This window comes from Caretta caretta, chromosome 2 (genome assembly GCF_965140235.1).
Source record: "Caretta caretta isolate rCarCar2 chromosome 2, rCarCar1.hap1, whole genome shotgun sequence".
NCBI lineage: Eukaryota > Metazoa > Chordata > Testudines > Cheloniidae > Caretta > Caretta caretta.
Window position 1 is genome coordinate 266704499 of NC_134207.1, and position 24821 is coordinate 266729319.

At 44.8% G+C, this 24821-nt stretch overlaps 1 protein-coding gene across 3 annotated transcripts in view; it reads right to left on the minus strand.

The window, feature by feature from the left end:
• The window catches only part of CCM2 (CCM2 scaffold protein), a 125680-nt gene extending 101865 nt beyond the window's left edge, over positions 1-23815 (minus strand). The window contains exon 1 of one of the 3 annotated variants that reach the window (XM_048837326.2): positions 23665-23815. In XM_048837326.2, coding sequence (XP_048693283.1) covers positions 23665-23694 — 30 coding nt within the window. In that variant the 5' untranslated portion in view covers positions 23695-23815. The remainder of the gene's footprint in view (positions 1-23664) is intronic. The other 2 variants (XM_048837322.2, XM_048837323.2) reach the window with 2 other exon arrangements.
• Between the last annotated feature and the right edge of the window lie 1006 nt (positions 23816-24821).

A 24821-nucleotide genomic window follows, 5' to 3' on the forward strand; every position in this document is an offset into this window, starting at 1 on the left:
GAATAACTGGGACCAAACAACATTCTAACAGGACTACAGAACTGCACTACAGCCTCTGGTTGGGTCTGGAAACAGCTAAATACCATAGGAGTTACACATCCTAGGAGTAAGAACTGGCATGTATCATGAACTTTGTCCTGGCCCTCTGAACATCCATGCCTAATTATGCATCGTGGTTTTGAAATGAGAATTTCTATGGGGGACTAAATCAGGCCAACAAAGCAATTAACCTAAGGCCATGTCTACACTACAGGGTGCATAGCGGAACAGCTGTGGCATCATAGCTATGCCAGCACAACCCCATAGCAAACAGAGATAGAAGGGGTTTTTTCCCAGTCATTGTTGGACCACCACCTCCCCGAGCAACCGTTGCTAGAAGAATGCTTCTGTCCACCTGTTCATCTCGTCTACACTGGGGGTTATGTCAGCATAGTGTGTCACACCAGAGTATGGATTTGTCACACCCCTGAGCAACATTGACGTAATTTTTAAGTGAACACAGGAATAGCCACACTGGGTCAGACTAATGGTCCATGCCACCCATGATTTTATAAACCTGTAACATCCCCTGCTTTGTCGTCTCTTTTCCAAGCTGAAAAGTTCATCCTTTTAATCTCTCCTCATATGCAAATTGTCCCATACACCTAATCATTTCTGTTACCCTTCTCTATACTTTTTCCAAGTCTAATATATCTGAGTGACCAGAACTGCATGCAGTACTGAAGGTGTAAGCCAGGCCTAAGAAATCAGGTTGGATTTCAACATGAATCAGTCACTGACAGAAGGAAGTCTGTTAGCCAACAAGCTATAAGCCACATTTTAGACTGAGAAACTGCATAGATGTGTTTACCAAATTTACCTCCAAAGTGTCCTGTATTTCACGTCGAATTTAAAAAAGTGCCATCTGACAATGGCTAAGCAACTGGTAAACAGACTTCTCTTATTAGGCAAAAAACATGCTAATTTTCCTCTTACCACTCCTCCCCTGCTGCCTGTTTCATCCATCTGTTATCTATCAACTCTAAATTGTAAGCTCTCTGGAGCTGGAACTGTCCTTCTACATGTATAGACAAGCACCAAGCATAAAGGGGCCTCAATCCCAGAAAGGGTTGTCTAGGTGTTACCGTAATATAACTAACAGCTGAAGGTCCTAATCTTTATCTTTTACAGCTATTCCCGAAAAGTTTCAGCGCTACTAAACTAGAGCCTTACTAACTCCAGAATGTGCTCAAATGCCAATTCCTGAAAGTCTAAGTGTACTGAGGTTTCTGCAGGAATGCCAGTGGGTGTTGCCAGCTATTAGAAATCAAGGGTCCCTGGTTAACAGTACGAGTCCTTGAAACCAAGACTAGAAAGTGCTAAAATAGACTAGTCACACAAAATATTCAATTGCATCTTCTAGAACTGTGTTTTCCATTTCTGTTTGGGGGGGGGGGAAGGCAAGCAACACACATTTCTTTCCTTGAACTTCACTCTGACTGCAGATTCCAAACTCTAGAGAACTCTGTAGGATACCATGAGAATGCAGTCCCTACGCCAAGCTGTTTTGAGTCCTTGCAATCTCCATCACAGTCCTTGTCACAAATAACTGACAAGTGCAAGTGGAAAACAGTTTCCTCTTCCACCAGCACCACCACACGGGTTTTATTAGTAACTGTAGTGTGAGATCTAACATCCTATCACTGGAATAGCTAAATTTGAATTTTAAGAAACTCTTCTCAAAATTAGCAATTCAAATGATACATATTAAGTCAGGGGTACTCAAACTGGGGGTCAGGAGCCCTCAGGGGATCACAAGGCTCTTACATGGGGGGGGGGGTCACGAGCTGTCAGCCTCCACCCAAAACCCCGCTTTGCCTCCAGGATTTATAATGGTGTTAAATATAAAAAAGTGGTTTTAATGGGGGGGTCGGGTTTGCACTCAGAGGCTTGCTATGTGAAAGCAGTCACCAGTACAAAAGCTTGAGAACCACTGCATTAAGTAAGTCACCAAGGAGTTGATGCTTGTCATGGGGATTTATAAGGAGCACTTTATTGTCTTATTTATAAAGTGCGTACACAAATACATTCTTTCCAACCTCAAGTGTTCAAAAAAATCATTGTCAGGCCCCCCCGAAATTCTGATTTTTAAGTTTGAGGGTTTGTCATTGAATTTGGAGGGGACACTTCACTTTTTTAAAGCTTGTCTCCACAACCAAAGACTATCAGTATTCTTCAAAAATGAAAGCGGAGATGTTTGTGCAATCTCTTGATTTCAGCCGCTGGAGCTTTGAGAAAAAACACCAAATATTGCAAGACGCTCATACATGAGAGTTGGCAAGAAAGACTGCTCCACTTCTCCCTTAAATTTACTAGGTGGAAGAATCTTGCCGTGCCCTGAAGGTCAGACTCAAGCTATTCATCTGTTTTGAAATTTAACAAATTCAAAACCTGAACAGACTTCAATCTAAGGAAAGCAGCTCAAACTTGAGTCCCAAAAAAATCTTGTGAGCTTTACACACTACAGCTACATTTAACCGAGTGCCAATTTCTTTGCTTCTGCGCAAGAAAATGCAAGAACCGATAAAGCAATGTTACATCAAAAGTTTTCCAGCATAAAGCACGTTAAGCCACTCCACTGGCAGAACGCAGTGAAACAAACTTAAGTACAACTATACATACCATGGTAGAGATGACACACTCCTAAAGCATTCCCATGCCAAAGCAGCCTTCAGCCTTTGCAATGCTCCTAATCATCTGCAAATCAGTGAAACACCCAGGGCTTGGTTTGCTACAACCTATAGCAAGCATTTGAAATATCAGACCCTCCCAGTGCTTAACGGGAAAAGGCATTCCCAGGAACTGTCCATTCTATTCACTGTTTCAAATTCCCCATCTCAGACAGGATTTAGAGAAAGATTTTTTTTTAAAAAAAGGACTGACTCCACCCTGACAGGGTGTGGTTTTCCTTTCTTACAGGCAGGAAGTCTTAGCAATAAAGCAGAAGGTGACAGAGTGAGGCCAGATGTCTCTCGCACACCAATATTTGAAGTGGCTGGTGTTAGACTTGCCACTTGCTTTAGGTAAATCCTGCTTCAGCAGTGGTAGGATCTGTACTGCTCATAGTAATAAATACTGATGTAACTAGCTGTTTATGGCATCCACTCAAAATCCAGTTCACAAAGCTCTACGGTTATGTCAACACTACAGAGCCCACGCCTCCACAGCCTGCTAGCGTAGCTGCAGCACACGATGACGGGATATGCGCACGTCTGGAGGGGTCTGCCGTAGAAACGCTGCAGCACTGTTCGGACACTTACTGCAGCTGCGGAAGGGTAGTAAATCCTCCTTTCCGAGAGGTGGTAGCTAGGTCGATAGAAGGATTTGTCCATCAACCGAGTGCCATCTACTCTGGGGCTTAGGTCAGCTTAACTTGGTCTCTCAGGCTGTGAATTTTTCACACTCCTGAGCATCGTAGTTAGACTGACCTAACTTTCTAGGGTCAGCCAGCCCGATGTTCTGCTGGTATAAGAACTCTGCATCCAGAACGTTAGCTACATCAGCAGAAGCCCTTTTCTGTCAGCATAGCTGTGTCTACACAGGGGGTTTTGTCGGCATAGCCATGTCACTAGAGGGCATGGTTTTTTTCCACACCAACTGACAAAACTTAGATGGGCATAGCTATAAATATAGACCAGGTCTTAATGTTCAAATGGGCTTGAGTTTATAGTTAACGTTGATTGCATCCTCTTATCAAGCTATGTGACCGAAGACAGGGTTGTGCCTCCAACTAGGTCAGTCTAAGGGAGCGGAGAGAGGCCATGTTGGGACATCGCAGGAGTTGAGGTTCCTCCAAGGGAGTAGTTTAGGACAAACCCGGCAGCTAGCAGGCATCCTCCCACAGACAGACAAACTTCATTTTCGCCAGAGGTTCCCTGCATGCGGCTAGAAGATAGGAGTGAAGCAGGTGAGGAAAACATGCTGCTGTGGGTAAGGAGGCAAGGCAATCAACTAGTTGACAACCAATCTCAGCCTTGACACACTCAGGGGTTAAAGGCTCTTCCTGTCTCACCAAGCACATCTCCATAAGCAGTACCATCCTAATGACCTGTGTTTTCCCACTCCCATCACACATGTCCCCAAAGCAACGGTCATCACCTCCCTTTCCCAAGCTCCTTTAAAGGCATCTGTAAAAGGAGAAGTGTCATTTACCTGACACAGTCTCAAACCAGTGTCCCAATGTGACCACTATCTTCAACTTTCTGGGTCTGAACTGCTTGTGATGGCAAAACACTGCCTTTATTTCCTTGCTCTTACAAGACTGGCAATATTTGGGGATTTTTTTTTTTTTAAACAAACAACAATAAAACTTTCCTTATTCCAGCCTCTTGCTGTCATGAAGTTTTGCTTATGCAAAATGGCCACTATGTCCCATTGCTGTTACTGGTGCAAAAGCCAGCAAGATGGTCGTTTCATAGCTTAAGGCCAGAAGGGACTACCCAATCTAGTCCAGCGGTTCTCAAACTGTGGGTTGCAACCCCATTGTAATGGGCTTGCCAGGGCTGGTGTTAAACTTGCTGGGGCCCAGGCCAAAGCCTGAGCCCCACCACCCGGGGCCAAAGCCTGAGGGTTTCAGTTGTGGGTGATGGGCCCCAGGCTTTGGCCCTGCCCCCTCCCAGGGCAGTGAGGCTCAGGAGGGCTCAGGCTTCAGTCCCCTCTCCTGGGGCTGTGTAGTAATTTTTGTCGTCAGAAGGGGGTTGCGGTGCAATGAAGTTTGAGAACCCCTGATCTACTCTGTCCTCCTGCATATCACAGACCACTAATCATCATCATCCAGCCATCCCGACACCAAGACCAACTATCAGAATTAAACCAAAGTATCGCAGCCCTCCAGACTAAATTATTGTGTGCACCACAGGCAGAGAACAGGAGGTATCAAAGTGCACAAAGCCTGAGGCCCTTGCAATGGCAGGAAATTTAATTAGTGAGATACAAGATGATCATAGCAAGTGACCCACATGGCCATGCCCCATGCTGCAGAGGAAGGTGGAAAATCTCCCTACGCCTACCACAGATCCCTGCCAATCCCACCTGGGGGAAAATTCTTGCAACACAGAATATGGTTAGATCAGGTAGACCCCGACCAAGACAACAGCCAAGCACTTGAGAATTCTCAGTACCACCTCAGAGCACCAACCAACCAACCCCATTCAGTGTCCCATCTCTACTTCCAAGGAAAGAGAGGGGGGGAAAAACCCAGAATCTACAATCCTTAAATTCAGCTGACCCTAGTATTTTGACAGCACTTCTCCACTTGTTTTGTGGAGATCACTTAGAGGATTAACCTCAATTAGTGACATTATGCAAACCATCTTAATTAGTGAACTTGTGTATTTATTGGATCTATTTTGTTAAGGGAAAATATGCTTGGTGGATTTTTAGTTAAGAACATCTGGAAGATTTTGCTGTTGTGCTAGTGGTTGGCTAAATAATGGTTAAGCTAAAAATACTCTGGCAGATAAAAAACAAAAAGGCTTTGACTGTATGTCTGCACATACTTCAGATTCTTTGCTTAGTCTGATATGTGTTTTCTTGTGCCAGTCTCTCTTTACTAGACAATCCCAGAGCCACCAAAGGGATCTTTTAAACTAAAGGATCACCCAAGTTTGAGATCTGCACATTTCAGCTTTCCAAAAGACACTTCAAACCCACCTAACCTTTCCGAAGAAAGATAGCATATTGTTATGGCTGTCAAAGTTCTGACCTAGCCTTGGAGATCTCCAAGGAACACCTTGGTGATGCACAAACAATGTTAGTGATTCAGTAGATTGAACCCTTCTGTGTAAGTCAGCACTGGCCCATTGGAGCGGCTTTCAGATGAGTGGGAGGAAAGGGGTCCTGTTTGTGTGCTTATCACAAGAGGCTACATCTCAAGGGTATCATCACAATCATAGAAATTAGGTCTCCGTGTATAGTAGATCATTCAGTCCATTCTACAAATGCAGGGATGGGAGGGGGAGAGTGTTTTAATGTTTAATATTCCAAGGCACCTTCTGCCAAAGATGGGACATTAGGTCTGATGTGCTAGCCAAATTCCAACTCTGCTAGTTTTGTTCTGCATCCTAGAGTTAAACTTACCATTTCAAATGGATACAGCATTCTCCTCCTGTCCTTAACTGTGGTGCTAGTCTACACTAGAACATAAGATCGACCCAGCATGCCTCAGGGTGCAAAATAGCCACATCTCCGAGACAAGCTATGCTTCCTGCATAAACACTAGGTCAACAGAAGACTTCTTCCATCAACCTATCTACCAACTCTCACAGGATTACCTACAGTGATGGGAGAGCCCCTCCTGTTGCTGTAATGTCTATGCTGAAGTGCTACAGCGGCACAGGTGCGCCACTGTAGCAGTTTAAGAGTAGACACGGCCTGTTTAGTTCTACCCTGGAATCCCAGAGTTATCGGTTATTGCAGAGGTGGCTAATGTGATCTTTAAATGAAGTATTATACCTCAGATACTGTGAGGTTCAAGCCCCTTGACACTAATGATAAGAGGTACTATGCAGCACTTCTGGAGTAGCTTCTTCTGTCAGGTCGAGGTCCTATGACAGCCACCACTTGGAGGCAACATCAAGGTCAATCTGAGTTATAAACCAACCACTGGAGCTTATTTTTGTACTGAAAGCCTCTCCCTGAGTTAGAGAAACCAGTTATTTTGGTTTGTTTGGAAATCTTTCTATCAGTGTTCCTGTGCCAGTTCATTCAATTCTGAGGGGATTCAAAAGACAATCCATCTCCCTTATTACACACTGTCTAAGGATGGGTCGATTACACTTTGACCTTTGTGCTTCACATGTTTTAACTGCTGGAATATACTTGGCACTCTTACTAGTTTTCATGAATCCTTTCACTGTTTTACAGCCAAAGTACATTTATTTCAGAAGTTTTGCGGCTTTCTGCCTACAGTAAATACAGAGTCTGGCTCAGCAGAAATGCTGAGTACCTCCAAAGGAGCAAATCCTGAGAGCTCACCAGTAATAGTCATGCAAATCTGTGGAATGCTCCAAGCGACAGCTGATCACCATCCTACCAGCCACGTCCAAACTCAGAGGTACCCAAGTACATAAAGTCCAACAATGTTTTCTGTGACTGTCCCATAGCTGTCAGGGTGATGCTTTTTACTGCATGAACTCTCTTCTTGGGTCCACACTATAAGAAAATTTCAGCCATGTTTGATGGCTTGGCTACACGGAAACTAACTTACATCTTCCATTAGGATTGTAAATCTCTGCAAGGACACATTTTTGAATGATTGTCCTATTTACCAAAACAGAATGCTTGTATTTAGAAATAAGTGTCTTCACATAGACTGGCCCTGAAATAACTGAAGGTATGAATTACAACTGATGTAGTCATTTTAGTTCCAGCTGCAATGTGGCTAAGACCATACACGTAACATAGGAATTACCATTTCTTGGTCAGACCCAAGGTCTATCTAACTGGGCCAGAACCAGAAGCTTCAGAAAAAGGTGAAAGAACCCTGCAGTAGGCAGATGTGGGATTATCTGTACCCCCACCACACTTCTCATTCTAATTTAACAGGTTGGTTGAAGATTGGTTGGTTTGTGTTAAGCTGTGAAGAATGAGATTTAATATACCTTCCAAAAACATACATGAAAGCTTCAGTATAGAGCTGTGAATGTATCTCTCACATCCACAGGATCAGTGTCGTGTCCCAGCTTTTCAGCAGTCTCTTGGAGGAGCCCCCTCAGTGTGCTAGACCCACAAAAGGTCCCACTCTTCTACAAGGGGAGACCACCCAGCCGCAACGTCTAAGACTTAGCATCTAGGCTCCACACCATGAACTCTGCCCAGCAAGGCCGACAGAGAAAGACTCCTGTTCAGAGAATTTTTGCCCTCTTCAGAGATCAAAGCACCTCAGCAAGTAGATGCAGTGACACCAGGCAGCCTTTTCTAAACAGCATAGGATTTATTAGTCAACTGGAACGTAATACTGGGGATTCCTTAGGCTAGCACAAAGACATGGTCCATGCTGGCTAAAGCCCCCTTGAGCCACGTTTCTCTAGGAATCACTTGGTTTCCTTTCTCTCTGCCCCTCGGTCGTCAGTCAGACCCAGGTCAGAGCTACTGTATCTCTCCCAAGCTCTGCTCTTACCCTAGCCTCCCGTAACCTCTCAGCCCATTGTCTTCCTCCTGCAAGCTCATGCTGAGTTCACATGTTCCACCTGCCCAAGTTTCCTGTTGATAGGTGTCAACTGTTCAGACCTTGGGGTTCCAATTGTCTTCCCAGAACCTCCATTGATACAGGTTGGTTTAAGCCAGTCCTAGAAAACCCATTTATACCACCCCAGACAGTTCCATGACATAAACCCTTCATTATCTCCAGTTGTGCTCCAGGACAGCATTTTAACCCTTCTATATTCAATAGGTAGCAATCCTAAGTCAAGTAAGTCTGTGCCATGCTTGAGAAAAGGTGGGTGAGGTAGTATCTTTTATTGGACCAACTTCTGATCACAAGACAGACAAGCTTTCAAGAGAGGGACCGAATGGCTAGGCAGCAGTTCTGCGGAAAAGGACCTAGGGGTGACAGTGGACGAGAAGCTGGATATGAGTCAGCAGTGTGCCCTTGTTGCCAAGAAGGCCAATGGCATTTTGGGATGTATAAGTAGGGGCATAGCGAGCAGATCGAGGGACGTGATCGTTCCCCTCTATTCGACATTGGTGAGGCCTCATCTGGAGTACTGTGTCCAGTTTTGGGCCCCACACTTCAAGAAGGATGTGGATAAATTGGAGAGAGTCCAGCGAAGGGCAACAAAAATGATTAGGGGACTGGAACACATGAGTTATGAGGAGAGGCTGAGGGAGCTGGGATTGTTTAGCCTGCAGAAGAGAAGAATGAGGGGGGATTTGATAGCTGCTTTCAACTACCTGAAAGGGGGTTCCAAAGAGGATGGCTCTAGACTGTTCTCAATGGTAGCAGATGACAGAACGAGGAGTAATGGTCTCAAGTTGCAGTGGGGGAGGTTTAGATTGGATATTAGGAAAAACTTTTTCACTAAGAGGGTGGTGAAACACTGGAATGCGTTACCTAGGGAGGTGGTAGAATCTCCTTCCTTAGAGGTTTTTAAGGTCAGGCTTGACAAAGCCCTGGCTGGGATGATTTAACTGGGATTTGGTCCTGCTTCGAGCAGGGGGTTGGACTAGATGACCTTCTGGGGTCCCTTCCAACCCTTATATTCTATGATTCTATGATTCAAGCTTACACAGAGCTCTTCAGCCCTGCATTCTGCCATGCGTATCATTCATAAAAATGACAGAAAAGTCCCACTTTCATCAGAGCAAATACCCTAGACACTTCTAGGCCCCACAACTAACATACTGTGATCTTTTGTTTGCAGTGTTGCTGTAGTCATGTTAGTCCTAGGATACTAGAGTCATGGTGGGGGAGGTAATATCTTTTATTGGACCAACTTCTGTTGGTGAAAGAGACATGCTTTTGAGCTACACAGAGCTCTTCTTCAGCTTTTTGGGTGCCCAATTTGAGACACACAAGACCTGATTTTTCAGAGTACTTAGCGTAATACAACACTTTGCAGGTTCAAAGCACAGCTCCCAGTGACTTCAGTTGCACCTGTGAGTGCTCACCACTTCTGCAAATCACACCCCCAGGTATCAACTCAGGCACCCAAAAAGTGAGAAATAATTAGTGACCAGCTGTGAAAAGTTTGATTTCAGTGATATACCCAGCATCACATAGGAACTAAGTGGCAGAAGTAGGAATAGAATCGAGTTCCCCAGGGCAGCATTCAACAGCCTTAACCATGAGATCATCTTCTCTCTTCCTGCAGTCCCATCTCATTTGCTATACACCTTCTGACTGCTGCAACAAATGAGGCAGGAGTCCTACAGACAACACTCTCTCCATTACACAACCCTGATTCATCCCCAAAGCAGGTTCATCCTGTATCTCCCTGCAGTATTTTTCTTATAAGCCTATTAGTCTCACTTCCATCCCTGTTTTTTCATTATTCATTGACCCCATACATACTCTTGTTTTCTGGACTTAGTGGTTCCTCTCCTTGGTTAAGGAGGCAGGCCTTTGGGTTTGGGTGAGCCTAAATCCACATCTTCCCAGGATATAAATAGGCTTGTGCACCGAATGAACCCAGGATCCTGTGGGAAAAAGTCTGATCATGTAATTAAAGAGAGTATAATGCATTCACACAAAGGGGCCAAATTCAGGTTGTACAAGCAACCTTCTTGTAGATTTGTCTATGATTTCCTAGGTTTTTAAAAAAAGCAAACTGGAAAAAACCCACATGCTTCACCATCAGCTGGGCTGAACATTTAGATTCACCCTTAAGTCCTCTGCCACTTGAACTAATGGAGTGGCTGACAGCAGTAACAGATTGTCTTCCTGTATGTGGACAGGGGTTAGAGAAGGTTTCACAGCTATTTCCTGACAGCAGAGGAATGGTGAAACTCAGGACTCTTGGGTTCCAATCCAAGCTTTGGAGGGGAGTGTGCTTGCTTTAGTGGACACATTCTTTTGCCCATTTCCCCACAAATCTGTACCACCTCTTCCCTACCCATGGCTCCTCATCTCAATCCCCTCACCTAGCCAGTCCCAGTCTCCACTCCTCAGGCTTCTTGCCCCACTCTCTTTGTCCATCCAGTCCTAGACTCCCAGTCTCCCCATTCCTCAGTTCTCAGGCAGTCTTCTCACTCCCTGCCCAACTCCATCAAATAGCCTCTGCATTTCCCCTTCCCCCAGCTTCTTGTCCCAATCTCTTTGCCCAGCCAGTCCCAGTTCTCTCCTGCACTCAGGCTCCCCATCGGATTTCGGTCTCTCCACACCCACCATTTCCCTCTCTGGCTCCTAATCCCAGATTCTTTGCCCAACTAATCCTCTTCTCCCTTCCCCTCCCAACTCTGCCTCAAATTACTCCTGCCCCAACTCCCCAGATCCTGTCCCTTCTGCACATGATTCAGGCAGTTTCCTCCTCCATGCCAACTGGGCCCAGTGGGGGTGGGGAATGAGAGGACAGGAGAGACAGGCTCCCAGATATTAGTTCTGGTGCACAGACCCAGCACAGTCCAGAACAGCAAGGAATTGCAATTGCAGGGAAAGTCCTGTTCAGCCCTGGGCTGGAGCACAGAATCCTAGAAATGTAGGATTGGAAGGGACGCCAACATGTCATCTAGTCCAGTCCCCTGCACTTAGACAAGGGGCTAAGTATTATCTCTAGACCAGCCCTGACAGGTGTGTGTAACCTGTTCTTAAAAGCCTCCAGTGATGGAGGCTTCACAACCTCCCCAAGTAATTTTTTCTGGTGCTTAATTGCCCTTAGAGTTAGAAAAACTTCCTAACAAACCTCCCTTACTGCAATTTAAGCCGATTATTTCTTGTCCTGTCCTCAGTGAATACGGAAAACAATTCTCTAACAACCTTTTACATACTTGAAGACTGTTTTGTCCCCCCTCAGTCTTCTCCAGACTATATAAATCAGTTTTTTCCAATCTTCCTCATAGGTCATGTTTTCTAGACCTTTACTCCAGAAGAGAGCAACAAAAATGATTTTCTCCAATTTGTCTATGTCTTTCCTAAGATGTGGTGCCCAGAACAGGACACTATACTCCAGTTGAGACCTTATCAGTGCTGAGCAGAGTGGAAGATTTCTTCTTCTTCTGTCTCACAACGCTCCTGCTAATGCATCCCAGAATGATGATCACTTTTCTGCAACAGTATTACATTGCTGACTCATATTTAGTTTGTGATCCACTACAATCCACAGATCTTTTTCTGAAATATTCCTTCCTCGGCAACGATTTCCCATTTTGTATTTGTGCAATTTTACTATTCCTTCTTAAGTCATCAACACCCCCACAATACACCTTTCCAAGATCCTCTTACACATGTCTATCACAACATGTAGTGTACACCTCATCCAGTGCACTAAGTGTCCCAACAACAACTATGCAGGTGAAACCAGAGAACCACTATGCTGTCAAATGAACTCGCATAGAAAAATTATAAAAAAGACAAACCACCATATCACTAGTGGGTGAACACTTTTCTCAAAGCGATCACTCTATATCCGACCTCTCAGTCCTCATCCTCAAAGGAAACGTTCACAAACACCTTCTAAAGGTGAGCCTGGGAGATTAAATTCATAATTTTGCTAGATACTGAAAGTCATGGACTGAATGGAGACCCTGGATTTATGGTTTATTACAACAATCTATAACCCACTTAAACTCCCTCAGCTTTCCACCCATGACTGGAGAGGTAATAATGGGCTACTTCAACTTCATTGGTCCCTTGAAATGCACGTTAACTACTTACGCTAAACAATCTGTTCTACCTTGTGTGACACAGAGTCCATTTCCCAGACCTGAAAAAGAGCTCTGTGTAAGCTCAAAAGCTTGTCTCTCTCACCAAAAGAAGTTGGTCCAATAGAAGATATTACCTCACCCACTTTGTCTTCCTAATATCCTAGGACAACATAGCTACAACACTTCATACAGAGATTGCACACAAGTTTCAGCTGCCTTAGATCTGGTCGACGCTACAGACAAAATAATATAACTCCATTGCTCAGGGGTATGAAAAATCCACACCTCTGAGCAACTGAGGCATGGTCTACACTACTGAATTAGGTCAACAAAAGACAGCTTATGTTGACCTAACTCTGTAAGAGTACACTCAAATGTAGCTCCCACCAATGTAACTCATCCACTACACTGACTTAACTCCAGCTCTGCAAGATGCATAGCAATTAGGTCAATGCAGTGTTAGTGTAGACACTGCATTGCTTACATCGACTGTTACCGCCTTTCAGAAGCCGTCCCACAAGGACAGTTAAATCAGTGCAAGCACTCCTGGTGAAGACGCGCACCACTGGCACAGAGCGTGATGTGGACATGCAAAAGCAATTTAATTATTGCACAGACGTACAGACTGCAGCTTACATCAACTAAATTTTGTAGCGTAGATTTGCCTGCAGTTACATTGACCTAACTCCGTGTAGACAGTGCTATGCGGACAAGAGAGCTTCTCCTGTCAGGATAGCTGCCAACTCTCAGGGAGGTGGATTAATTATGCTGACGGGAGTGCTCTCCCCCATCGGTGTCAGAGCATCTTCACTTAAGCTTTACAGCTGCATCGGTGCAGCTGAGCCAATGCAACATTTTAAGTGTAGACCTGCCCTTAGTGTCCACTTTGTAGTTGAGTATTTTTTGTTCTCTAACCAAAGTGGCTCCTAAAAGCTTAATCTTTGCCAATCACAAAGAAATCTAATGTAGTCAAAATAGCAAATTTTAAAAAAGTCCTTAAACTCTTAGCTTCAGTGTCTTGTGGTAATGAGTTCCACATGTGGTTATGCATTGCATTTCTTGGTTTTAAAATTCATGCCTCTCAATATCACATATTATGAAAATACATACAAGTGCACGACATAACTTCCAAATACCATATATTATTCTGTACCACAATCATGTCATTTTCATCCTCTCTTTTCCTTCCCCGTTCAGAAGGTTGCAACCAAGTTCTCTAGTGAAGAAATTTGTGGCGTTTAGATGTTGCTTGTAATTATTAGAATTGGGAGCACTGGCTGTTGGGAGTTTGAAAGGACAGGAAACAGGAAGGAGGGGGGAGGAGTTGAGAGGCTGGCAGAGAGCTACAGAGTGTGCAGCAGCAGCTTGGTAAAGGAGGTTTCCACTTTGAAATTAAAGCCCTGTTGAAGCTTGTTAGTACCTTGCCTGGTTGATACAACATTTTGGCGACAAGGATGGATCTTCTGCCTCTGAACCCACCTGCACCCTTTCTGCAAAGCCCAGGTAAGCCTCCAATTGCTTTTACTACCTGGATCCATATGTTTGCAAGCAGATAAGTCTCAATCACTGCTACAGAGATTTCTGAAGTAAGAAAGCGTACTCTGCTAATCCACTGCCTTGGAGCAGAAGGGTAGCATATATTTTACACTTTTCCCCTTGCAGATAATATAAGACTGCAATCACTGCATTAAAGAATTTGTGTGCCAAAAGTGAATGTAGTAGGTAATCGCTACAGATTTCGCCAGTGTGAGCAGAAACCAGGGGAAACTATAATGCAATATATTGCTTCCCTGAGGAGTCTGATTGTAAGTTGTGGCTTTGGGAATATGGCAGATGAGATGATTAGAGACCAGCTCATTGAGAAAACAACCATGTTTCATGTAAGAGAACACTTACTTCTAGAACCACAATTTACACTAGAAATAGCAATAACCATTGCTACTCAGATTGAGTCAGCTACAGCTGAAGCCAAAATAATGAGCATGGATACAGGAGGCACAGTCCGGACTGTGACTCCTTTGCAGAAAAGTTCACTACCACTGCAGACATACAACTGCAAGAGGAAAACTAATGAAAAACCACCAAATCAGCAAATTCAAAATACAGTAAAAGCATGCTTTTGCTGTGGATCCCCATAACACCTTGCAAGCTACACAGGATGTCCGTCAAAAGTAGCTCAGTGCAATCATTGCAAAAAGATTGGACATTTTGCTAAAGTATGTCACAACAGCCAGTTCAATCAACAGGTGCATGCAGTTACAATACCAGATGTTACTGTGCTGAGCATGGACAAAAAAATCACTACTGCGTATATTCCAGAACAGATAAAGTGCACTGTAAATGTTTCCGCCATATCCTCAGGCGGACTACACTCTATTCAGCTAATGTCAGACACTGGCTCAGCAGTAGCTATACTACCTGACTCCATCTATTTGCATTACTTTAAAGATGTGCCTCTTACTGAATCCAAACTTCACTTGGTGTGCTATTTGCAAAACTATATTCCAGTACATGGCCGCCTGCCAGTAATAGTTACTTTTGGTGATTGCTGTGTAACTGCAGAGTTCTACATTGTCCACAAAGGCACTCCTATACTTGGCAGAGATTTATTGGCTGCTTTAAATCTCAGGATAGTTAATGGACGAATTGCTCTTCCTCAGCAAAGCACTCTTGTGGTACACACACCACTTTCAGCTGGGACCCAACACCAGGTTGAGGAGAAACTCAGCTGTGCTTATGGGTTTCTGCATAAAGTTAAAATGCGGAATAATGTGATGCCTGTACAACAGAAGTTATGGTGCTTTCCATTTTCAGTCAGGGAAGCTGTTTCAAAGGAACTTAGAAAACTTGTTCAAAAGGACATTATTGAAGAGATCGACTCCTCAGAATGGGTTTCACCTACATTAGTGACGCAGAAGAAGGGTGGAAGCATTCGCCTTTGTATGGACTTAAGGGAGCCAAATAAAGCTATTGTGATTGACAGCCATCCTCTTCCTCACATAGAAGTAGTATTTGCAGAACACCGTGGAGCAAAGATGTTTTCTACTCTTGATTTGCAGAGCGCATACTACCAGGTTATGTTGCATGAAGATAGCAGAGACCTCACAGCATTTACTACACATGAGGGACTATTTCGTTTTAAACATGTTCCATACGGTCTCGCATCTGCCCCAAGTGCCTTTCAAAAAAGATGTAATTGATTCTGAAGAATCAACATGGAGTTCAGTGCTATCTGGATGATATTATCGTGTTTGGAAATACTTCTGAGGAGCATGACAATAACCTGCAGTCTGTACTAAAGTGCATCAGCACAGCAGGCCTCCAGCTCAATAGGTGCAAATGCAATTTTAGACAAACTGACCTCTCCTTTCTGGGGAATACAATTTCACAGGCTGGACTAAAACCTGATCCAGATCATATTTTGGCAATTTCAAATGCTCCTCCAACAGATTTGCAAACCTTGCGTTCCTTCTTGGGTCTTACCTCCTGGTATGCAAAGTTCATTCCCAGTTATGCTTCTGTCATTGAACCATTACAGGAATTACTACAGAGAAGTTCAACCTTAGTGTGGACAACGGATGCACAAGCTAGTTTCAAAACGGTGAAAGACTTGATTATACATAGTCCAGTACTTACAATTGTGGGCAATGCAGGAGTGAATAGTGTAACTACTTATGCTTCTGATTATGGACTTGGGGCTGTTCTCACATAACTATATGAGGACAACACAGAGAGGACTGTTGCATTTGCTTCAAGGACACTAAATAATGCTGAGAGAAAATATTACACAGTCAAAAAAGAAGCACCTGCTTGTCTCTAGGCTACTGAAAAAAAAAAAACACACTTACCTGTGGGGCCGCACGTTCAAGTTGTGCACAGACCACAGCCCTTTGACGATGTTGCTCACCCCGAAAGGACTGGGAACAGCAGGATACCATGTTGCTCAATGGTCTGCAAGACTACTCCCTTTCAGTTATGAACTGGAATATAAGCCTAGAAACCAGAACGTGGTCGCTGATTGCCTCTTGCCTGCCTTTGCCTTCACCAGATGGTCCACCAGAGGATGAGCATGTAGCGGTTGCGCTTATTACAAGCGCTCTCACTGCAGTTACAAGAAACCAGATTTCAAGCTGCTTGTTCAGTATGTCCAATTCAACAAAAACTACAGGAATTTATGAAAAAGAGATGGCCCAGTCACCCTAAAAACCTTGACCCAGTTTTGCTGCCTTAATTTAGAGTTTGGGATGAACTTTGTTTGTTGGCTGTGTGCTACGAGGTACACACCGGCTCCTTGTGCCAGAAGAATTACAGTCAAAACTCATACACCTGGCACATGATATTCAAGGAATTGTCCAAACCAAACGATTATGGGATCTGTATTGGTGACCAGGGATGGACTCTCAAACCAAAGCACTCAAAATCCTGCGTCACTTGCCAAATGCATGGTAAGACAGCAGTGACATGTACCCCTCCATTACAGCCTGTTCCTCTTCCTGAATCTGCATGGGAAAAAGTGGCGATTGACATTGTAGGACCCTTTGATACTGCTCCAATTGACTGCCATTATGCCATCACTTTAATAGACTATTTCAGTAAATAGCCTGAGGTGGAGTTTACATCGCAAATCTCTTCTGCTACAGTAATTAAGTTCCTCTCTTCAGTTTTTAGCAGGGAAGATAACCCCAAAGAACTGGTTTCAGATAGTGGTAGTCAATTTACTTCCCTGGAGTTTGAAACTTTTCTAGCACAGAGAAACATTTTACACAGAAGGTCATCCCTATAATACCATCAAGCCAATGGGGAAATCGAACGGTTTAATAGAAGTTTGCAAACAGCTAAACTGAAAGGGCGATTGTGGATAGCCTTCTCTACCGATTTCTTGCAAGCATACCGGGCTACACGACGTGCCACAACACAAAGATCACCCACAGAGTTACTTCATGGGCAACAGATGAATACTAAACTGAACATTGCTGGATTGTCAAAGGCACGATCTGATGCCCCAAACAAGGATGATGTGAGAAAAAAAGTTGAACAGAACGAAGCAAAGTCTAAGGCTTTCACAGACAAGCGGCGGGTGCAAAGGAACCAAAGTTTGAGTGTGGTTCCTTTGTTAGGATACAAAAACCTGGAATTTTACACAAAGGGGACCATAAATTCACAGCTCCTCTTAAAATCATAGAGAAGAAGGGACCTTACACCTATCAACTTTCTGATAGGTGGGTATGGAATGCTTCTTATCTTGCACCTGCCTATGCACCAAGAGAAAATTATGCCAACACCCAGTCTGCACTGGATGACTTCACCATAGTACCAACACAACAAGACATTGCACTGGAACTGGGACTTGCGAGACAGCCTGTCAGACCCAGATGACCACCTGTCTGGACTAGAGACTGTTATGTAGTATCTACAGTGTTTTCAGTGTAATATTTCTGCCAACAGTATAGTGTCTTGTTTCATATTTGTTCCTGTGGTTAGAACAATAATGTTTATTTTAATTTTGGGAGAGTTTCTTGAGAGGAGGGAATGTGGTGTTTAGATGTTGCTTGTAATTATTAGAATTGGGAGCACTGGCTGTTGGGAGTCTGAAAGGACAGGAAACAGGAAGGAAGGGGGAGGGAGTTGAGAGGCTGGGAGAGAGCTACAGAGGGTGCAGCAGCAGCTTGGTAAAGAGGCTTCCACTTTGAAAATAAAGTCCTGGTGAAGCTTGTTAGTACCTTTCCTGGTTGATACAACAAAATTGCATATCAGCCAGGAGATTTTTCCATGTGACTAAGTTAGATTGCCTGCTAGAATTGTTTTCGCATCTCCTTCCTTGTCAATACATTTCATATTGCAGTTTAACTGATGCTTCTATATGTACTTAAGGGTGATCATGATGGTGGTTTGATTTCTTGAGCAGGGTTGCATTTTCAAGATGTGTTTTTTCTCCTAGCAAAAACAGAGTAACTTTCACCTTCATTGTAACTTTCATGTCACACAGACATTTATATAAAACAGTTCTACATAAAAATGATTAGCTTAGCTTATTTTTCAGTCCTTGGAGTGTAGAATCCATTAGTTTCTCCATCTAAAATGTAATATATGTGAAGGCTGCTGATCAATATCGGGAGTGAGTGATTAGACAGGATGAATGTCTGAATCAACACATCTCATGTTGTAGTCAGGGGAAAGCATTTCATTACTTCAGTTCATTTAAACTGTAAACATTGTCAAGACTTAGGTAGCAAGATAAAAAGGATTCCTGCTTCTCCAGCTCCAGAAAATGTGTGTAAATTCTACAGTGTCACCGTATGCTATTGAATGATACTGTCTATTGAAGTGGGAAATCAGAGCATGAATTTGATCCTGCAAGTGAGAGGTCTTTTCAATCACTGCAAGGGCAGTGTTGTTGCAAAAACAAACTCCTGTCCCAGGCCTTCCTGCAACTATACAGTAGTTTTAATCAAGAGCATTTTTGGGGAGTCAAAAAGATGTGCAAAGATCAATGACTGTGTCATAAGAACAACTGAAAGGCAAATAACTGAACTGAAAGTTTGGAATTTTTTAACCTAACCTCACCTTCAAATGGTGCACAAGATGGGTTATTTAATAAGGAAAGATTGAAGTACTTTCTCCGGAATATAATTTCTTCAGACACAACAACCTGCAGGTTTATTAAAACCAGATGCTGCAAGTGACTAAAGAGGAAATATTAAAAGTCAGAGCTAGAAGAATCAACACTGGCATTAATGCAAAATGGTTGGTCATAGATGAGAAACAGTTAATGTTACAAGCACATACATGGGGAGAGGAAACATTCCCATTTTGTACTATTGCTTCTCCAGCAGCAAACAAAACTACAAAGTGTCAGTTTCTGAAGATGTGAGCATATCACAAGGTCTTTAAATTTACTCAAACAAAATCATCCTGAGCATGAGACAGGTTCTCAGCCATTTTTCCAAGAAGGGTTAAATAATACCACCGAACAGTTTTAATGCATGTTTTGGAAGTTCAGGAGCTTACCTGCTGTGGGACTGAAGAGAACTGATGCCTGAACTTCCCAAGGACTATAGAATTCTCAGAGTATCTACATTTCCATCCTCGAAGCTTCCATAAGTATCAATATTTACACTGAGGACTGATCAAAATACAGCACACATTCAGCATGAGGGGCTCTGCAGAGAAGTTTGTAAAAGCAACTGAAGGCTTCAAACAGACTTAATGGAGTACAGGCTGGTAACACTTGCTGCGGTATTGGTAAAATCTAGATCGACCTAGTAAGAACTGGACCACCACAAGGACAGGAGAGGAGCAACAGAACCTTTCTTCCAGTTGCTCCTATGATCCTAAACACAAAGATAATCCGATGAGCCCAAAATAGGAAGAGGCCATTGACACATAGCTGCTGGAATCCAAGCCTGAGGTCATCCCTTCTCCTAGCATTTAACTGGAGATCCAGATATCTACCCAAATCTGTTCGCCAAGGAGGTTGTCACATTTTGTTGCCATCCAAATGGTGGAAGATTGTGAAGTCACTCAAGACAAGATAGTTGCATTCAAGTGTCAGCTTTTTACAAGATTCGAACCCTTATGCAACCAACTCAACATCCATCATATTTAAATGGGTGTGGATGATATTCAGAATTAAATTAAGTGTTGAAAAAAGCAAATAAGCAACAAAAGCTGTAGGTCTAGCCAGTCAAACTGGGGAGTGTTAGCTTTTCTACAGCATTTCAAGCTTTCCATTTTGAAAATGTACCATTTGTTCCATGAATATGAGTATGACGTTTCAACTGCATGCTGTGTGCTTACAAGACAGCCTGTTTTCACTCAGATGGGATTCTCCCCAACAAGAAATTTTAATGACCAATCTGAATGTCTAGGTTTAAACCATTTAAAGTCGAACCAGACTTTAAATGGTTTAAACCCAGAAATTCAGATTGCCACATAATGTGTTTGAGCAAAGGTCATTAAAATTTCTTGTCGGGGAGAATCCCATCTAGATGTGTAGTAGGTCATAAGATGCCTGTCTATGCTGGTCAAGGAAGCCATTCTAGCAACCAAATATGCACCTAGTACCATTTCAACTTTACAGGGGCCCTAGTTTATGGCATTTTAAAGCTGCTTCATATGCTGTAATGAGATTTTATAGTGCATCCTCTCTTGTCCTTAAGATCCTACTCAGTTCCTCGCTACTGTATCTAGGCTTGAGTGGCTACCTTGCAATAGTAAAGCTGATAAAAGGCAATGGAATGCACACAGAATGTAGCTTCAGAAGGGTACAATATGGTCATAGGACAACACCCTATAGACCAGAACACTAGTTTTGTTAACCAACACTATGATCTCTAAAGAAATAACCTTACCTTGGGGGGTTAAAATACTGAATACAGCTCAAGAGCATTTCCAGACACTACAAGTACCCCCATTTAGAAGGACAGCATGACTTGTAACATTAAGAGTCTTGCGCTAGCACTGATCATTTCCAGGATTATTTCTGCAAAGGTTTTCCTCACTCTCCCTCTTCACCAGAAGAGTTTTAACAAGTGCAGAAGTGACCAGATTGAGGTGTTTTCTCTGTGCTTTAAACAGCTTTTTTTTTTTTTTTTGGGGGGGGGGGGGGGGAGAAAAGCTCAAAATAATTTATATTCAGCCTTTGAGTATTAATGTTACATATAGAATACTATGAAGGGAAAGCAATCAAGTGGCAGGAGCACAAAAATAGGAGACAGGGCTCAGATTCTGTTCCCAGCTCTGCCACTTACTTTCTGTAGGACCTTTGGCAAGTCACTTAACCTGTTTCTCAGTTTCCCCATCTGAAAGGAAGATCTCTCTATTTTACAGGGATGTCATGAGGTTTGTTTGTAAAATGCTTTTAGATTAGAATGAAATGACCTATTAGTGCAGAATGTAAAGTGAAATATTACTTGATTTGAGTTTGGAATGACTTTAGAATTCCAGATTGGCAGGAAACGTTAGTTTCTAGACACGTTAACACCCTGGTCACTAATGAGGAGCATCTGCATATTTCATTGGGAAACTCTGCTGCCACCTTCTGAAATAATGGTTACTGCAGGTATCTACACAATAACTTGTCATAACTGTGGAAAAACATCACAAGCCTGAGGCATAATTGTTTCCCTCTTCCTGGTCACTTAGATGCCATGGTCAACAGGGTCTTCACTATTGCTCTGAACAGCACATATGCTAGTATTAAAGAGACAAGATGGGTAAGGCAATACCTTTTATTGGACCAGTGTTCCAGCTTACACAGAGCTCTTCTTCAGGTCTGGGAAAGGTACTAAGAGTGTCATAGCTAAATACAAGTAAAGTTTGATCTCTTTCACCCTCCCACCCCAAAACACTGGGCTAATTTGACAGCATTAAAAGCCAAGACTTTCCATCCCAAGTCAGTGCTAAGTTAGGTTTGCTTAAGGTTTCACTTAAACAGCCACCCTACCTTTGTGGGAGTTACACCCTTAGTTTTTTTTCCCCGTTTGTTTTTTTTTTTTAAAGGCATGGGGAGTTACAGTAACAGGTTACAACACAGATGAAGTACAGTGTTCTTGTAGGATTATACAGTTTTAAGACATCTTGGCATTAATTGACTGTCCTGTTGGCAGTTTCAGCAAAGAGGCACAAAGACTAAGCTATCCTCTGACCCTTAGAAGTGGTCTCTAGGTGTTTGGTGACATTGGTGAAGCAGTGTGGAGACTTGTACTGCTGCTGTACTTGGTCTAGAGGATTGCAGTCTCCAGGGCTGTCAAGTTGGCACCTTTCACGAGCACTATAGCCACACAAAGAAAGAAAACATGTCTTTTCTGAAACTGAACTGCAAGTCTGAGTCTAGAGTTTATCTAGAGAGACCATGAAAAATGGAAGTCATAGTACAAATCTAATGCTGTATTCTAAAGAAGACCCTTCTAAAACTATTACATAGACAAGGCACTCCCCTCTATGAGCAGTCATGGTTTTATGAAAATGCTGAATTGGGTATTTACAATAATTAGGTCAATCTACCTCATTAACTCAAGCATACAGACTTGCAAGAATAGTGGCATAGTTTCCAGCTCTTTCATTAAACCCAATTAGGAAAATTATTAATTGCAAGCGTTAGCTAGCACCATACTCTTGGGAAGTACCAGTCTCAAGAGCATAAGGCACTTCACAGGGAAAGAAAAAAAAACACCACACCCCCCCCCCATTAGAAAGGTGTAACATTCACATGGCATTTCAGCCACATATAAGGTATTCGCAAAAAGAAAAGGAGTACTTGTGGAGTACTGTATTCTTTTTGCGAATACAGACTAACACGGCTGTTACTCTGAAACATATAAGGTATTGTAATCTAAACAGGTAAGGGTCCCATGCAGTCTCCTGTGCCATCACAGATTACTTCCATTGCAGACACATGACAGCTCTTAGCTGTGATTTTGCTATGCATCCACTTGTTGCTTTGTTCTGTCCAAGCATCTGTCCAAGTCCCATTCACCTGGGAGACAGACTCCCACAAGCAAGGTTCATTTAAAGGAAGATTTTTAGCTCTTTCCATTTTGCAAGAACAGGTTTGGGGGGCTTTAGGTCACTCATCCCCACCAGTGGGTCATTCATAGGGCCCCAGCTGGGAGTGCAGCCATGGAGCAAGCCTGGCCAGGGCCAGATCGGGCTTGAGAGCAGCCTGGGGCATATGAGGGCAGTGAGAAATAGGCTTCATGCACTGGAGAAAGGGGGGGACAGCCTGGAGAGACTAAGGGGGAGAAAGAGAGAGAAAGGAAGTGCACCCTCCACAAGAGGCACTAATCCCTGCTGCCTCAGGGGCAGTGATGGGGAGGGGAAAGGTACAGGAGCAGGGCTGGGTGGGGGGGGGGAGGGTTTAGCAACACTGGGGCGGGGGCAGCCTCAGGCTAGGGAGAGGGAAGATACAGCAGCCTTGGGATAACGTTGGGCAGCGTCAGGGGAGGGTTAGCAGACCCGAGATACGGGAGGGCAGCGCCAGGGTTCAGCAGCGCCAGCCTGGGGAAGGCTGGGGAGAGGAGGGAATACAGCCACCATGGGGCAGAGGGCGGCCGAGTCAGAGCCACCGGGGGTGGGGGGGGGGGGGGCGCCGCCGTGGAGAAGATCACAGCTTAGGGGGAGGGGCAGCAGTGTCGGCCCCTCCATTCTGGGTTGCGCGGGGGCCGGCGACAGGGCCAGGGCGGGTCCAGCCACAGCCCAGGAGGAAGCGTCAGCGCAGCCTGGGGGCTCCGGACCTGGGCACAGCCCCCGGGGAGCAGGGGACGCGGCCCGGGACGGGTGGCTAGAGCGGCCTGGGGGAGGGTCGCGGCCCGGCCCCGCTCTCACCTTCTTGCCCTTCTTGCCCTCATCCTCCATGTCTCAGGCGGGGGGCGGGGGCGGCCCCGGGCTCCTGCTGCCTCCTGCGGCCCCGGCCCCCCGGGGGCATCCCCGCCCCGTCGGCGGCCGGCCGAGCGCCCCCTCACCGGGCGGCCATGGACGGCCCGCGCCCCGCCAGCCCCGGCCGCCACCGCCGCCGACTCAGCAGCCGCGGCAACAACTTTTCAATCCTGCCGCCATCTTGGGCGTCGACTTCCCGGCGTGCTCAGCGCGGGGCCGGCGCTCCCCTCCCTGCGGCCGGAGGGCTGACGTCAGTCCTCCAAGAAAGGAAGGGGGGGGACAGCGCATGTGCGGAGCGTCGAGAGGGAGGGAGTCAACAGAGATGCGCATGCGCTATATCCTCACTCCTCCCCGCCCCCGCAGGGGCGGCTGTTGTGGCTGACACCCCCCCAACGCACACACACACACACACACCCCTGCCCTGCCTCCTCCATGCCCAGCGTAGCCCTTCACCCATCCCCCCACCTGGGGGCTGGGCCCTTCTCCCCTGACTCCCATCCAGACCCCCCAAGCTGCTGCTTCAGTGCCCCCCCGCCCCCCCTGACTGCAGCCCCTTAGCCCGGCCCCACAGAATCCAGGGGGCTGGGTAAAGCCGCAGGCTCTGCGGGCTGGTGCGGTGGCCTGGAGCCAGAGAGCAGGGCGTGGGTCCCCGGCCTAGCCCAGCGCAACGCCAACCCAGAGTCTGAGCCAGGCCCTTGGCTCAGCACATCAGCTTTATACCTGCCCCAGAAAACTAGGGCAGCCCATCAGTCCCCCCCCTTGCATCCCTGCCCCAAGGATCTCTAAAAAAGAACAGGAAGATTTGTGGCACCTTGGAGACTAACCAATTTATTTGAGCATAGCTTTCGTGAGCTACAGCTCACTTCATCGGATGCATGCCGTGGGAAATACAGTGGGGAGATTTAAATACACAGAGAACATGAAACAATGGGTGTTACCATACACACTGTAACGAGAGTGATCACTTAAGGTGAGCTATTACCAGCAGGAGGGGACGGACCTTTCCTAGTGATAATCAAGGTGGGCCATTTCCAGCACTTTACCAGAACAGTAGGAGGGGAAAGAAACAAGGAGAAATAGTTTTACTTTGTGTAATGACACATCCA